This window comes from Thunnus thynnus, chromosome 4, assembly GCF_963924715.1.
Source record: "Thunnus thynnus chromosome 4, fThuThy2.1, whole genome shotgun sequence".
Lineage (NCBI taxonomy): Eukaryota > Metazoa > Chordata > Actinopteri > Scombriformes > Scombridae > Thunnus > Thunnus thynnus.
Window position 1 is genome coordinate 4,576,663 of NC_089520.1, and position 16,822 is coordinate 4,593,484.

Genomic DNA, 16,822 nt, shown 5'->3' on the forward strand with positions numbered 1-16,822 from the left:
AACTGGAGTGATATGATCCACTTTCTTAGTCTTAGTGAGGACTCGAGCAGCAGCATCTGAATCAGCTGCTGTTGTCTGATCAGTTTTTTAGGGAGACCTTTGAAGACACTGTTACAGTAGTCGAGTCTACTGAAGGTAAATTCATGGACACATTTTTCCAAATCCTGCTGAGACATAAGTCCTTTAATTCTTGATATATTGTTCAGGTGATAGTAGGCTGACTTTGTAATTGTCTTAATGTGGCTGTTGAAAGTCAGGTCTGAGTCAATCAATGCAATGCACTCACTCAGCACTTGTATTGGACCAGAGTCCCCTGTTGATATGGTTATGAAAATTTGTGTGTTGTCTGCGTAACTGTGGTAACAGATTTAGTCGTTTTCCATAATCAGTGGGGCGTATTTATCTCAGGACAGCAGCAGCTATAGCAGCCATAAAACAAGTATTTTGGGATATATCAGGGGGAAACATACACTTAAGTATAACAAAAGTAAAACTTGAATTTGTTATGCTTGATATAGTAGTATGTCAATTGATTATAGAGAGTCAATGAGACAATCATGACAATGTTGCAGATTACTCATATAGCAGCATCAGTAGACTCCTAATATCAGAATCAGCTTTATTGGCCAAGTCTGTTTACACGTACAAGGAATTTGGTTTCTATGTGCTCTTAATGTACTTACACACAACAATCTTCAGAAAGATACACAAGGACAACAAGGACAATCTTCAGAAAGATATACAAGGACAACAAGCTGAAGAAAGATAATTAAATATATTACTATTATGTACAGACAAGAAAGGGAAAAAATAGATACATCTAGAAACAGCACATGGACAACATACAATACATACAACACAAATGCATACAAACATACAATACAGAGTTCAGAAATAAATATTTTCTGGGTAGAAAAGTGATAAGTTACTCTATATACATACAGTAGGTGGTTATATATATTAAATTCACTATGTGCTGAATCTGGTGAGAGTATCAAGACTGACATTGTGGTAGACAGCAATGCAAGACAGAGCCACAAGTACGCAGAGCGTAAAACAGTTAGGAAGTGAAAGCCACAAACAAAACACCAGACAGTCTCAGCTTGTCTGAAACTCCTACTCCATGTGAGCCCCCCTCCCCTCCACCCTCCCACAGACCCTAGTATCCCTCCACTACAATAATAATTAACATTATGGGAGGGGGGTAGCAAATGAAATATTCACTGTGCTCCTTGTAATTTAAGTCATCATTCTGGACAGCATTTTAATCATCAGGAAATGACAGGACATGGTCTGTAAGACAAAAGCTTCCCCAGGGGGTTTTAGAAGAGTTGAAGGTGACTCACACTTCCCGAGGATATAATTATATAGTGGAAACTGCTTATTGTGATCACAGCCGTCCAGGTTAAATTGATCACTATAAGCGGATGATTATTATAACCAATTTGTTTTCTTTTTTTTTCCTTTTCTATTTCTCATGCAGATTACCATCTAATTGATATTTAATTTGTATATTTATTACATGTAATGAAACAAGCAGCTTCGCTATTTACTGAAAGAAAAACACAACAAACACCGCTTACAGGAAGGGAGGAAACATGAGCTATAAGCAATATGTTTCAAAATGTTTCAAGTAATGTCAAAGGGACGCGTTGATCTGATAGGATAAGACTTTTGCTTTGGTTTTGAAAAGAGCAATGTTTTTCACTAGATAGCAGATTGTAATACTGATTGTAAGAAACTCATTTCAGTTCTTGTCATAGTCTGACTTATTTAAATTTTACGACCACAAACAACATGTGATAAATAAACATTTCTCTTCAACATGTAGGTTTCTTTTTTCAGTTATATAGAAATAAAGAGTCACAAAAACCAGCAATGTTTGGTGCTTTTTAATATCACATTACATACCAATTTAAGGCAGTGGCCTTAAATATGTTTGAATCAATTTTTGGCAACGAGGGGACAGAAGAACAGTCATGTAAAAGATTATTTAGTGTCAAATGTCAAAAAAGCATTTCAGACACTTAATTCATTCATTCTCTGTTTTTGCAGTGCATGGTTGTAGATAGCTGTTAGTTAGTGATTATACACCACTTTTCAGCATATTTTCAGTCCACAACATAGGTTCTAATAATTCTTACTAGACATTCGATCAACACTATAAACACATATAGTGAATAGTGAACAATGTCTTACACTCGTACCTGTGACTTTATAAAGGTGTTATCTTAACAGCACAAAAACCTGCACAGCAGCAGACACACAGCAAGCTAAAAGAGGCTGAAAAGTTCCATAAAGCAGCAGAGCTGGATAATCAGTCTTTGTGGATTCATCAATATGAAGAACTTCTTTCACATAATTATTTAATGAAGTGGTAATGAGAAGATCAGATTCATTTAGCTTTAACACATTTTTGTTTGGTATTTGGAGCAAAAATTATCAATCAACTAAACTACACACATAAACTACAAACAAGTAATTGTTGAGACAGTGGTAGAAGCTACTTCTTCAACCTTTTGATTTATTATTCAACACAAACCCAAATCTACACTTTAGGCTCTTGTAGCTGAGCTAGGACAGGCTCTTGTGTTTTATTCCTAATTAATGGAGCTGGAAAAAAAGCCACTGCATCAGGAATACAAAGGATGCCAAAATAAAACTGGAGTTCTGAAGCTAATACCAAGTCAAGTCAAGTCAAATTTATTTATATAGCACAAACTCAATGTGCTTAAAAACAAAAGTAATATATAAAAATATATGGCATTACATTAATATTACATATATAAAACAAATACCAATATTTTAGAGATATGAAAATAATTTAGGGTTGTCAGAAGGGCTGCAACTAACAGCTATTTTCATTATTGACTAATCTGCGGATTATTTTCTGGATTAATTGATTAAGAATTTAGTCAATAGAATCCAAAAGAAATTTGAAAAAAGAGCATTCACAATTTCTCAGAGCCCACAGTGATGTCTTCAATTTGATTGTTTTGTCTAATATCTTAAATATTCAATTTACTGTCATGGATGACAAAGAAAAACAGCAAATTGTCACATTTGAGGAGCTGGAACCAAAAATTTGGCACTTTTGATTGAATAATGACTAAATGGATTAATTGATTATCAAAAAGTTGCAGATTCATTTTCTTTTGATCAACAAATTGATTAATCAACTAATCATTGCAGCTCTAGTTGTCAGTGCTCTTTGGTGGACAAACTGAATTACCTCAGACATATATATTATATTTGACACTTCTATACTGCAGTTCCTTGTTACTTATTGGCCACTATATACAACAATATATACAACAATATACAACAATAAGTCTTGAATTGAACTCTATTGTTGATTCAAACTGTCTCACAGTTGAGCATAAGGACTCATCTAGTCTCTACAAATCAGTCCTGTCACCAAACCTTGGTGACTTAAACAATGTGGAAGTGAATCCTGTTTTTATGTTGACTGGGCCCAGAAACTGAATATCTTGAGGTGTTAATTCCTACAGTCTGAGCTGGGCTTCATTGTAAACAATCACAAACCATCAAAAATTAATCTTTAACATTTATTTTGTAAATTTAATGAATTCCTGCCTGGGTCGTCCTCATTGCTGTTGTGTCTTGTTGACTGTCAGTAAGAGAGGATCCTCTGAAGTCTTTGATGGTTTATAGACAGTCAAGTAGATTGGACTTTGACTGTTCCTCACAATAGAATATTCACAGGCAGAGGAGCTGGGTCTGGGGATCAGCGCTTCACAATTAGCTTTGTCAGTGCTGCTTTGAAAGATGATGGTGGAGTAATGCATTGAGGCGCAGGGGTTTGTGGGAAAGTTGGCAGTGGCATAAATCGTCTCCACTGCATTTCCTGAGCCTGTCTCCTGGAGGCGCTCCTGCACCTCCTCATAGATGTTATCCTTCCAGGGAAGAACAAAAAATTGAGTGAGTAGTTGATATTCAAACATACAATAAGTATTTGGTAGTTGGACACAGTGTCAGTGTGATGGATGACTAAATGCGCTCCCTCAGTAGAATTTACTCACTGACAAAAAACTCTGTTATACTTATATATGGCTATATGTCTTATTTAGTCATGCATATTGATAATGGAAGACTAAACACCAGGTGCATTTCCATCCATCCATGGATTGTTCACGTTGTCCACTCTCATATTTCAGATCAGATTCAGGCTCGAACATAAATGGTTGTATTTGAGATGTTTATATTTTGAGTAAAGAATGGAGAAAAAGAAGTAAAATCCTACTACTACTGTTTATGTATGTAGCCTCTGTAGCCGGTGAAAGTCTGCCGATGGGCAGCTTGAGGGCTCATCAGGAGGCTTGAGAGAGACAGGAGCTAAAACAACCTGTTTCAGACAGAGGCTGAACTGAGGGGCTGCATAAAGGGCCAATATAATATAAATGAGGAGTTTTTAACTGGAAATCATGTAAAGATATTCCAATAGAGCCACAGGATAAAATATAAACCTGGAAATGTGCAGGATATGTCTTTAAAATGTTGATTTATCAATAAAAGCAAAATGTGACAAAGTGCCATGTAAACAGACGTAGTGAATAAATGATGAGGAGACTGTAACGTTCCTCAAATTAACACATGAAACAGGGTTTACGTTAATCGGCACATGGCGGCTTTTTGCTGGTGTCACGTGTAGTTGTCCGGTAGATGAAAATATCAACGGCCAAAATGTCCGGTGGGAAATATGCCAATGGTCAAATGAATAAATAAATTAATTAATAGCATTTTAAATAGTCTAATATTGTGTGACCTATAGGATTTGTTGCCAAGACATCTTAAATATAAACTTATACAAAAGTTTGGTTTTGCCTCTGCTGTATATACACTAAGAGACTCACTGAGTTTGGTCATGTGACTAAGTGTGGCACAAGATTCAAAAGCTGCACACTCCAGCAGCAGCCCTGCGCTTTGGCTCGACAGCAGTTAACACGACTCTGAAAAGTCTTACTGCTTTCTCTCAGGTAACGTTACATCCAGCATTGACACAGTAAAGCAAACGGATCAGCCCGGAGCTCCATAGTATAAAAATGTTTCTGGAATATTAACGGCCGTATTGGCCATCAAAGAAAAGTCTAGTGTAAACTCTGACAAACAGAAATGTCATGTTTCCATCATGTTTCTCTCACTGTTTGGGGTTTGACTGCTGCTCTTTTAATTACGTCATCTCATCGTGTTCTCTTCTTCTGCAACGGTTCAATGGCACCGACTGGAGAGTTAGTGCCAACAACAGTTTATCTTGATGACCCAACTCCTAATATTCTCATAACAGCAGTGGATAGAAATGCACACTAAAACAAATTTTCCGTTGCTGCTGATTTTCTGGAAAGTTGGTTAAAATGTGTGCTTCTGTCTCATGTCAGAGGCTCTCCAGATAACAGGTAAGAGATTTGTTGGTTTGTTAGCTGTCAGAGGTGGTAATACACTAACTGAATCAGAACACTGTAAGTGGAATATTCATAACAAATCTGCCACACGTAGCTAAAGAGAGTCTGTCATTGCACTGCAGTGAAAACATAACACTGCATCGTTGTGGCCAACTGATAGTTTATCTCTATGAAACAAGAGTCCTGGGAGCTCTCTCTTATATTTACAACCGAAATACTTAAAAGTCTGGCATCATTTATGTACTGCTCTTGTTTTACTGACAATATGAATACCGCCTATAAAGTACTACCACACACAGACACATTTATACTAACCTCTCTGATGTGCTGTGCTGCTGCTCCATTCCTTGTGGGTTTTGAACATGAAAATCCTGACAAAAAAGAGAGAAAGCAAGAAAAGAAAGAGAAGAAAAAAGGAAATGAGCAGAAGGATGGAAGTGGATTAATTTCAGCACTTTTCGTCAAGTTGTTATCTATACAGTTGCTTATCTATGTAGCTTAGAATCTATCTCTATCTATCTAATTATCTATGTAGTTTGGTTTCACTGAATAGGATTTAAGTGTGCATCCCCCAAAATGAGCAAAGATAATAGGTCGACAAAATTTGACATGATAAAAGTCATGTCTATTAACTTCTTACGTCTTACAGTTTGTCTGCTTTGTTTTTTTTAGACATCACATCTTCACAGGATAGAGGAGTACATGAATGTGGTTTTGTGTGTACAGTATGCATGTGTGTGTTTCAAGTTCTGCAGTCTATTAATGAACCTTACGTTTGTAGATGAAGATCACAATTATCACAAGCAGCAGCAGCAGCAGCACAGCTATACAGATGATCATTATTACTACCCGAACGTCACCTGCAAGATCAACTACACCAACGCATAAAATGTCCAGCACCATTTAAAACACAGTGAACAAATGGAATTATCACTCAAAGCTGTCTGTCAAGAAATTTAACAGGAATTTACAGAAATTAAAACAAAAATGTTTTTCAAATACGTAATATTCAAGATTGAAGATATCAAATGTGCTTTCTCACCATGATTCACAGATCCAGGTGGTGGTGGTGGTGGTATTGGAGATGGTGCTGAAAGCAAAAAAGAAATACATTCAGGTTGTACGTGTGCATTTATAAATTAACAAGGACAGAAAGGGAAAAATACAATTGTTCTAAGCCTGACAGATAAAACTGTTTATTTATTCAGTATTTTTTTTATCTTATCTACGTAATTTTATAAAATAGTTCAAATATTTGTTAAAATGTAGGCACAAGGTGATCACAAGCAGCAAATGTCATTGTACACAATCCCCACTTCTAGTGTAGACAGGAAGTTGAAAGACAAAATTACAGAGTAGGAGCACTTTCTTGTTGCTGAAATGCATGAGGTCAATAAAAAAGCCCCATTGCGTATACTAAGAAATAGTCAGCAGGTAGCCTCATATTAGCTTCAGCTGAACTTACGCATTTGTATTTTTACACAGCACAAGGAGCATGGATTTTGTCCCCTTCTCTTAAAAATCTGCTTTAGGAATGGATTTCTTCACCACAGATCACAATTACATGATCAATGACACCTCCAGTGTGTAGATAGGCATGTGAGACATGTTTTAAGACAGGCTTGGGAAAAAAAGGGTTTAAGTGTGAATTATAAAGCATAAATACTGAGCAACTTATAATTTTAAAATTAAGACACTTCATGTGTAGATAAAATGAACAGAAACTTAAAAACTGATCTGTTGTTAAGAGCTTTGATTGAACATGTTGCTGATTGAGTCTCGCTGTCACTGCAGCATGCTCATCTGAAATCTGGTGAAAGGGACGTGCAGGAAATGAGATCAAGAGTATAAATAACGACTGCAGGTGTTCTCACTCTGTCAGTCAGGATATTACAGTTGACTGCGGTTTGAATAGAAAGCCAAATGCTACAGAGTGGCTGATCACACAAAGCAAATGGCTTTAATGTTGCATGTCTGTAGTGAAAGCACACTGAAACATTTACAGTTCATAAAAACAGCACACACCCTGAAATGCAGATGATTGCAGATGCAGTAAACACAGTTAAGATCAACGTCTGTGGCTGTTGTTGGTGTAAAGCTGTAGTTGAAGCAGCTAATTAAAAAAAAAGTTTGGGGTAATATTAAGATCATAATCTTTGGTTGAGGTTAAAGTTAAGGTTTGGTTTAAATAACTGCAGCTTTTGGTAAGTTTGAAATATGTTTTGTTTAAGAACAGGAAATGATTCTGCAGTCATGAGAAAAGTTGTTAGAGTTGAAGATTAACATCACACCCTAGTATGAGACCACTTCCTTTTATTAGTTTCCTCCTATGATTTTGTCGAGTCATGTTGTTTGACACTCAGCAGGCAGAAAACACATATTTATTCAAACAGCTTCATGAGATGAAATATCATTAGTGCTGGGGTTTATGGCCAAAAATAATCAAATTTCAATTTTTTTTAGCCTGCAGACTGCTGCTAGCTAGCGTTAGCTACACAGCAGGTAGAGACAAACTGAAGAAAGTGTAATCTGGGAACTGTTCAGTCGACTCCCAGCACTTCAACTTATGTAACTAGAGATGATACTTCATCAACAAATAGAAATCAAGATCACAGTTGAGTCATTTTCAGTCTGTCCTTGTTGTAGATGAGACTGTTAAATTCACTATAAGACAGAACCAGCTAGCCCATCAATGAACTTGCCTTCTGGAGTCACAACAGTCCTGTAAACTGCAGCTGGTGAACATGAAGTGTAACTAAACATGTTACAGTTTACAGGACTGTCATGACTCAAAACAGCTCATGTATCATCTATGTTAAATCTTTGACTAAAAATAACATTCTTGTGCGTATTGTAATAACTAGACATTTTACACATTGCGCAAAAACACACTCACCCTTTACTGTAAATCAAACAGTAATCAAAACTGTGGCTTTCTTTTAATGCTAGCAATCATTTAGCCTCCTACAATCTGAACCAGAGTCAGATTTTGGCCATAGTTGAATTGAAGTCACCAGTCACTACTTCTCTGCATACCTTGGACATGCACGGACCCTCTTACACATGCAGGGATATTTGCACATACAGTACGATGCACATTAATGTACAATCAGACTTAACCACTACAAATTGTGTTTACATGTCTCTTTTTTTCTTTGTATCTACTTTTGTAATTTTATCTTGTAAAGGTTTTATATATTGTGTTTATAGTTCAAATTTTTTCATAGTTTTGTATTTAATTCCCAACTTCAGTTTAATTATCCATGGCAGCCAGAGGGGAGCACAAAATAAGAATTTCATTGTACAGTGCAATTAACTGCTCTCTTTGCATGTGAAAATTAAGATTTGAAGTGAACTGAATATAACCTCCTAGCAATAAAATAACATGTCCACTCACCTACAGTCATCTCCAGTTTGTGGAAGAATGTGTTACTGCGCTTATTGTCAGTGTTTTCTGCTCCACACCAGTATGTCCCAGTGTCGTCAGTTGTTATGTTTCTCACTGTTACAGTGATATTTCTCCTCGCTCTGTCATTGTTTATTGAAAACTTCCCAGTGTTCGTATCGAGGTTTGTGGTGTTCCATAGAGGTTGACATATAGATGGATCTTCACCCTTACAGATGAATTTATTATTGTGCATTAATTTATTCTTTGAGTAAACACACCAGTATGTGAAATCCTGTCCAATAGTTGGGGATCTTTTGGTGATAGTAACATCTATGGGTGGATAGAAAAAGTCATTTAATAAAACATTGGCAAAAAAGGTCTATCAATGTATTTGCCAACATAATCTAGCAATGTCTTAATATTCAGTATGATGAAACATCAGACGTTGTAGGAGTGTATTACTCACTTTTAACATCCAGCTTTATTTTTCTTAGTGAAACTCTGTAACTTCCTTCATTTGATTTGACTCCACACCAGTAGACACCAGCATGCTGTGAGCTCACATTACTTATGGACACATTGAAGCCACTGTTGGTGTCTGTGAGAGTGAAAGTCCCGTTTGACTTTACAGAAGATTGTGTTGATAAAATCTCCTCACAGATTTCATTGTTGTCTTGGCAGATAAACTTGACACTGGAGTTGTATTCGTTAGGGTAATCACATGTGATGTTGGTTTTAGCTGTTCTGTACGCAGTTTGATTAAATGACTTCTCGCAGCCATCTTTTACTGCAAAGAAAAAAGAGAAGTACAACATTTAACATGTTGTAATAATATAACACATGATAAATAGGGGTGGATGAAAAAAAGAGTTGTGATTCTTATCTTCTACGATTCTGAATCAATTCATAAATGCCAAAAATCAGTTTTTGAAATAACATTAGTTCATAATTTTATGTTGTCAGAGAGAGACCAACATTAGTAAGAAAGTGAACTTTATTTCTATGGTGTTAAAACCAGAGTTACAAAGTGCTTCATAAAAATAAAATACCATAAAATATAGTTGCAAAAAACTTGTGACACTCAGCAGCCACATATTTCTCTGTTCTCTATTTCTTTGTTTAGTGTTTGCAGGTTACGCTAGCCCCCTTCATTTTACAGCAGTTGGGGAAATAACAGACATGATTTTCCTTGGTCTTGACAAGCTGCAGCATTTATTAAGTGACACACTGGAGTCTGTACTGTACATTTAATGCCGGACTGACAACTTACTGCTAACCTTTTCCTCTGCTCCGCCAGCATTCACCATCACTTTCCTGCTGCTCACTCTCTCACATAACCTCTCATGCTACACATACAAAATACACACTGCCCTATTCCTTAAAAGGAGCTACGCTACCAAGAGTTTCCTAGGGAACGCCATAGAGGTTAACTCACGTTAACCTCGTTAACCAGCAAACACAGACGTGGGGACGAAGACGGGAGAGTTTCTGCCAAAAACAAGCACCGAGACTTGTTGAGACATGAGAGCAGCTCCTTGTGTTTACAGCAGAGAGCAGGAGGGAGGACAGACGTCTCAATCTGCTACTCTGTGGTGTGACTCTGCTGCTGCAGATGGTCACGGAGCAGACACTTTCAGTTTGTTATTGTAGCGTCAGTCGTCCGACTAATTATTGATAACACACTTAGTATTTTACAAATTGGGAGTTTTTTTTTCTTTGATGAACCTGGGTGCTGATATGCAAAAATGAACCAAATGGGTTTTATTTCTATAAAAAAAGAAACAACGGTGGTGGCGGTGGGCAAGTAATGTAACAAGTAACAACAAGTAATGAACACGTATCGTTAATCACGATGTTACGATGGTAGAGGCTCAGTGGTCGTGGCTGTTAGCCATTGGCGATGGACGATGGCATCGCTCACCCTACTCTGATCCCAGCGTCTCAAATGTGAATATATGTTTCTTTAGTCTTCTATGACAGTAAACTGAATATATTTGGGTTGTGAACTTTTGGTTGGAACAAAACAAGACATTTGACTTTGGGGTTTGGGAAACACTGAACGACATGTCTCACCATTTTCTGACATTTTGTAGACCAGACAACTAATCGACAACTAATCCATTAATCAAGAAAACAATCAACAGATTAATAATTAACATTATTAATCGATAATGAGAATAATTGCTAGTTTAAGCCCTGATTTCATTGTTCTTTTATAGTCAGAATTAAATTAATGCAGTTCAGTTTTTTCTAAATTAAAAAGCCGTTTACACATCTCTCTGCTTTTTTCTGTTCGTCAGTGACCTTAATCAAGACCAGTCAGCTTAACTGTCAGTTATGTTTCATATTGTATTTCAGTGGACACAAGTCAGTGGAGTAAGTAAGTTAAAAGAGTGCCCCTCTTTCTATATTTCAATTGAGAATCAATTCTGAATCAAATCGATAATTATTGATAATCATTACAGTAATAGTGTAAAGTGTGTTTTATTGCAAAAGATTCAACTTCCACCTCTGCTAATTTCTTTTGGTTATCTAATTAGATGATGAAACACTTGACAAAGAGGGTGATTCTGTTGAATGTGGAAGGTGTGGTGGGATAGAGATGTGAAATACACAAGCTAATTTGTAAATTCAGGACTATTGCCACCAAATTTTGCATGTATGATATGATGATATGTATGAGTTGTTATACATGGTGGATGTGGCCTAAACCTACAGTATGTGTGGTAAAATCTAAACAAAACATCCTCTTTATTGATACAACATTAATGGATTAAAAATAAAAGTAAATGTCTCTTACCATCCTCCAATTTCCATGTCACAGTGGCTGTTTTTGGTTTTGTTTTAAATTCACACCGGTATTCCCCTTTATCCTTTTCTTGAAGTTGTTTGATGAAAACCCTGACACTTTTATTCATTATATAAGGATACAGGTTAACTCTGTCACTTGATCCCCATACATTCTTTTTATCCCATACTTTTAACTCCGATTTTCTAGGATTAACTATGTATATATGTTCATAATCCTTGTTTGTTTCAGGATATCCACAGGTGAACTCAACCCATCCTTCTCGGCATCCCTTCACTTTAGACGAGGCCTCACAACCTGAAGGTTAAACAAAGAGAAAAGTTTACATCATGTCAGATAGTGAAACAATCCCAGAGCTGCTGCAGTTGTGGATAATAGACTTTCTGCCAATAAATACAAATATGAATCATAAAAACAAAATTATGAATGATGTGGACATGCATTGACATTTTTAGTGGTTATAATTATTAAAAACATGTTGAGTCTCTATCTTGTACTTTTCAAATCAGCCGTAATAGGAAAACAGAAAATACTTCAAAAATAATTACAAAATGTGGGCTCAACTTTAATTAATTGTAGTAATATGAGCTATTTTAGTATGAAAATCATCATTTTGATCAACAAAGTATTCTGTATTACACACATACTGTATGTCTAGTATTTTGTGACAAACCAAACAGCTGGAAAATTGATTGATTGATCAATTCATTGAGTTATGTTAGCATATAATCGTTACCATGAGTTTGGTTCTTGCACCCTTTCGAACATACAGACAGGAAACATTTTCAGGACTTAAAATGGCCGCCGAAAAAAGCAAAAATATCACAGATGTGATTTTTAAAGCTGCTCTCGTTGTCTCTACTTTTAGGTATCACACAAAACAAATCTGATTTCTTGTTGTATCCTTGATAAATTAGCATAATTTTTGCATTTCATATTTAATTGTCAAAAAATATCAGAAATACATTTAAAAGCATCACTTCCTGTGTGAAAAGGGATTTTTACAGGTTGTCAGTATCCAAATCAAAAACATCATCTTTGATCGCTGTTGAGTTGAATAATTACCCAAAATATTTAAATATATCTATATAAATGAGTTGTACTTTATTGTTGGTTAAAGTTAGTGAGCTTTTTAACAGTACTATACTGTAATAATAAATAGACTGCTACTGTGGCCTGTCTTAAAAAAGTTGAGCTGTAAGTGAAACCACAGAACAGGATGTATAGAAACTGGTTAATTACTGAAGAGGCAGAGCTGTAACAGTTGTCAATCCAGTCTCTAAAGTCAGTAATCAGGCAGTAATAAACCTTTTTTACCTGTCATCAGTGAGAGGACGAGCAGAAGGAAACTCTTCATGTTGTTCTTGGGTGAAGAAATTCTCAGCAAGATTATTTAACTCCAGTTGGTTATGTTGGTTCCTCTTTTCATTTCTGACATTCACCGTCTGCACAGTTGTTTCCTGTGCTGATATTTTGGTAAAAGTGATCCGCCCCCGATTCTCATCATCTTCCCCCTTTTCTTCTTTTCTTATACATCATTGCTCACCGGGGGCCAGATGTGTAAAGGATGTGTATGCACATAAAACATGCATCTAGTATTTATAAAAACAGAGTGTACACGTTTTCCCAGAGCCAGCTGTGAATTATGTAAGATTAAACAAGGTGAGAGACAGAATATTAATCTAATAAGATATTGTTTGTTTAGGTTGATAACCAACTGCATTTATCAATCACAGGTAATTGCTTTGTGTGATCAGTTTTATCATTCTTTTATTTTGCTGTTAATAATCTTTTTTTATTTTATTCTTAATTGTGACTCTGTCTTCAACATGAGCTCTACAGATGAATCATTGATCACGTTTCTGGTGTTTAAAAATGATAATGAGATATTACTATTTAATGACAGCTGTTGTGGCTGTTGGAGAACTTTGCTGCAACACAAGCAGTTACTTCCCTTCCTGTTTGTTTAATAGACAGATCTACAGACTGGTGGAGCAGGCAGCATGTTGGTATGAAAACAGCTGATTAAGGGCGTGTTTACATTCATTTATTGCAAATTGTGGGAGTGGAAATAAGGCTTGTGCACCAGCGCCTAACTGGAATCTGACGAAAATAACATGTCTGCATATTTCTGGATTTTGCCCCAGAACTGCACAGGATTAAACCACAGGAAACACCTGCAGGTGGAGTTTAGTTGATTATGAACTAATTCAGTATGTGAAATTTATAGTAATAATATTAAATGAATTGACTGCTGTTGTAGTGAGTCAGCAGTATTTTATAGATTGTCCCTGACTCTGGCCAATATCACTGTAGAAGTTTTTATTATTCACCTTTCCTATACTTCCCTGCATCCACCACAGGGAACATTTCAGAAATCAGGCCCCTCACCCTGGAAATTTTGAAAAAGTCATTAATGCTCATATCACATCAGCTCTTGTGACACCTTGTACACCTGCCTCTCAGTCAGTCTGCACTAGCTCAGCTACAACTGACCCAGAACTCTGCAGTTAAAGAAGACAAACAGTCGGTAACACATTACTCTGGTTTATAATGCAAGAAGGAGCCTCCAACTTATATAATATATAATATATAATATACTCAAAATAATAACAGCAATCAAAGGCAAAGCTGCGGTAAACAAACAAAAAGCGACCCACTCACCCTCTCTCTCTCTCTCTCTCTCTCTTACCAGCCGCCATGCAGGTAAACAGCTGCTTATATTAACTGTGAATATCATACTGACCTGATTCTATCAATAATCACTGTGATTGTGCATTAAATAATGACAATATAACAAATATAACAGTAACAAATAACCAAAATATACACCATCACAAACTTACTTATTTACAATTAATTCCAAAATAACTATAACTTCATTTATGGCTCCTAAACTTGGTGCATGAGGGTGTCCACTATGTGGCACTAGAGAACACCCCCATTATACATCATGGCCTGGACTCCAGTCAAGCCTGTGAAATTTGGGGCAGACTGGACAAAGTCCAGTGGAGTTACCACACCTTTCTGTTTCATGGTGAAACATGCAAATTTACCAGTACATTATGACAAGAGCATTCTGTGAAAAATCAAGATTTTGATAACTTTTCATCACAAAGGTCTTAAGATGACACTGACAAAATTTGAAGTTGGTTGATCTTTAGGAGGAGTTTGTTAAAATACAACGCCTGCAAATGACAAAAACTGTGCAAAAATTGCAAGGTAAAATGGTTGACTTCCTGTTGGACTTAGGGTATGGCTCCAGGAGGCTTTTTTGTAAGTGTGGACATGATACATCGGCCTACAAAATTTCATTGAGTATTTGTGCTAAACTAAGCTAACTGTCTCTTGGCTGTAGCGTCATATTTAATGGACATGAGACTCAAACTCAAACTATTACTATAAATTCTTTGAACCTGCATTAATTGATTTTTTGTCCTCTTGTTTTCAGCAGAAACAAATAGTGAACACAACTCTGACATACCACTTTTTAATTTGGTATGGCGAGCTAGTTAGTCGTTTGTCCACCTGGTGAATGAAAGTCCAATATTCACTCTTTCTTAGCTGTTTTTGCTCCCTACCAACTCCTGAGGGAAATATCTGGCTCTTTAGCTGCTGTGTCTGTTTGCTGTTTGGTGCTGAGCATGTAGTGTACAGTGGCTTCTTAGAGCTTTTTCTCTGAAAACAGCTGCCTACAGTCTCTCCCTGTAAGACTTGAGTTTTTTATCAGTAGTTTAGCCACCTTCACTGCATACAACACAGGTGCTAAAGCGTCAGAGCTGTGATCAGGAAATACAGTCACTCTGCATCCTGCTGTCCTCCATTTCCATCATCTCTCTCTGTTTCCATCAACACAAAACAAGAATCTGTAAAAGTTTACAGCCTGTCATGTTGTTAACCTGCGTTAGTCTGTATATAAGGAAGGAAATGGCTAAAAAAAAAAGGCATCGATTCCACTGACAAAATATCAATTGACTCAATGTGGTAAAACAGCTTTGGTTTCAACAGGAAGCATGAGCTGTTTGTTCTACCGAAATACAACATCATCATCAACAAGACAAGTGCATGGCCAAGAGAAAAATAATGATAGAAAATTGCACAATTTGTACAGACATTTGCTAATTTCACTCTTTACCTCAAGATGGAACGAGATGACAGAAGCTATAAATGTGATATTCACACGTATTTATAATATCACTTCTATCGAAAGCTGCAAGAGATGTTAAACTGAGCTCATTTTTACTTTGATGTTCTATTTTAGCATACAAGCCTGACACTGATGTTGTCTAATGCCTTTACTTAGAGTGTAGATGATGGTTGATTGTGTCAACAGCAGCACTGAAGTCCTGAAGAACCAAAACAATTCTCAAAATCAACAGCTGACTCTTTAATATGAGGTGCTCTGAAACCAAACTGAAATACAGTCTGTGTTTTAGTTCAGACAATGTTGCAACTGTCCAAAAAAACCACAAAAGCACAAACAAATAAAAATAACCATTTACATTTTGCTATACATGATTTACAAAAAAGACACAAGGTAAAGGCTGAACAAAGATAATTAAATATATCACTATTATGTACAGGCAAGCAAGGGAAAAAATAGTTACATACACATAGAAACAACAAATGGACAACATACAATGGATACAACACAAATGCATACAAACATACAATACAGAGTGCAGAAATAAATAATTTATGAGTAGAAAAGTGAAAAGTCACTGTATATACATACAGTAGGTGGTTATTTATATTAAATTCAGTATGTGCTGAATCTGGTGATAGTATCAACACTGATGTTGTGGTAGACAGAGCCACAAGTATGCAGAGCGTAAAACAGGAAGGAAGTGAAAGCCACAAACAATTCAAGAGACAGTCTCAGCTTGTCTGAAACACCTGCTCCATGTGAGCCTACTTGTTAGTTTGCTCCTCCACTGGCCCCCACCCCTGCACGGGCCCTAATATCCTTCCACTACAGTAATAATTAACATTGTATATAACATAATAATAATAATAATAATAATAATAATAATAATAATAATAATAACATTATACTTTATATAACACTTTTCAAAAACAAGTTTACAAAGTGCTTCACAGACATGAACCTCGGGACTGAGAGCAACAGCTGGTCCACAGATCTTAGAGAACGAGCTGGGGTTTAAGAGATGAGAAGGTCAGTGATATAAGATGGGGCTAGGCCCT

General features: G+C 36.3%; 1 protein-coding gene across 1 annotated transcript; it reads right to left on the minus strand.

Annotated features, from left to right (window-relative positions):
- Positions 1 to 1,877: 1,877 nt before the first annotated feature.
- Positions 1,878 to 13,074, minus strand: LOC137180948 (polymeric immunoglobulin receptor-like). The gene is made up of 8 exons (XM_067586258.1): positions 12,935 to 13,074; positions 11,609 to 11,914; positions 9,275 to 9,595; positions 8,818 to 9,138; positions 6,463 to 6,510; positions 6,194 to 6,292; positions 5,736 to 5,791; positions 1,878 to 3,917 (listed from the first exon to the last, which is right to left on the minus strand). Exons 1-8 carry the CDS (start codon positions 12,972 to 12,974, stop codon positions 3,609 to 3,611), a joined length of 1,500 nt encoding a protein of 499 aa, XP_067442359.1. The 5' UTR covers positions 12,975 to 13,074; the 3' UTR covers positions 1,878 to 3,608.
- Positions 13,075 to 16,822: the final 3,748 nt, after the last annotated feature.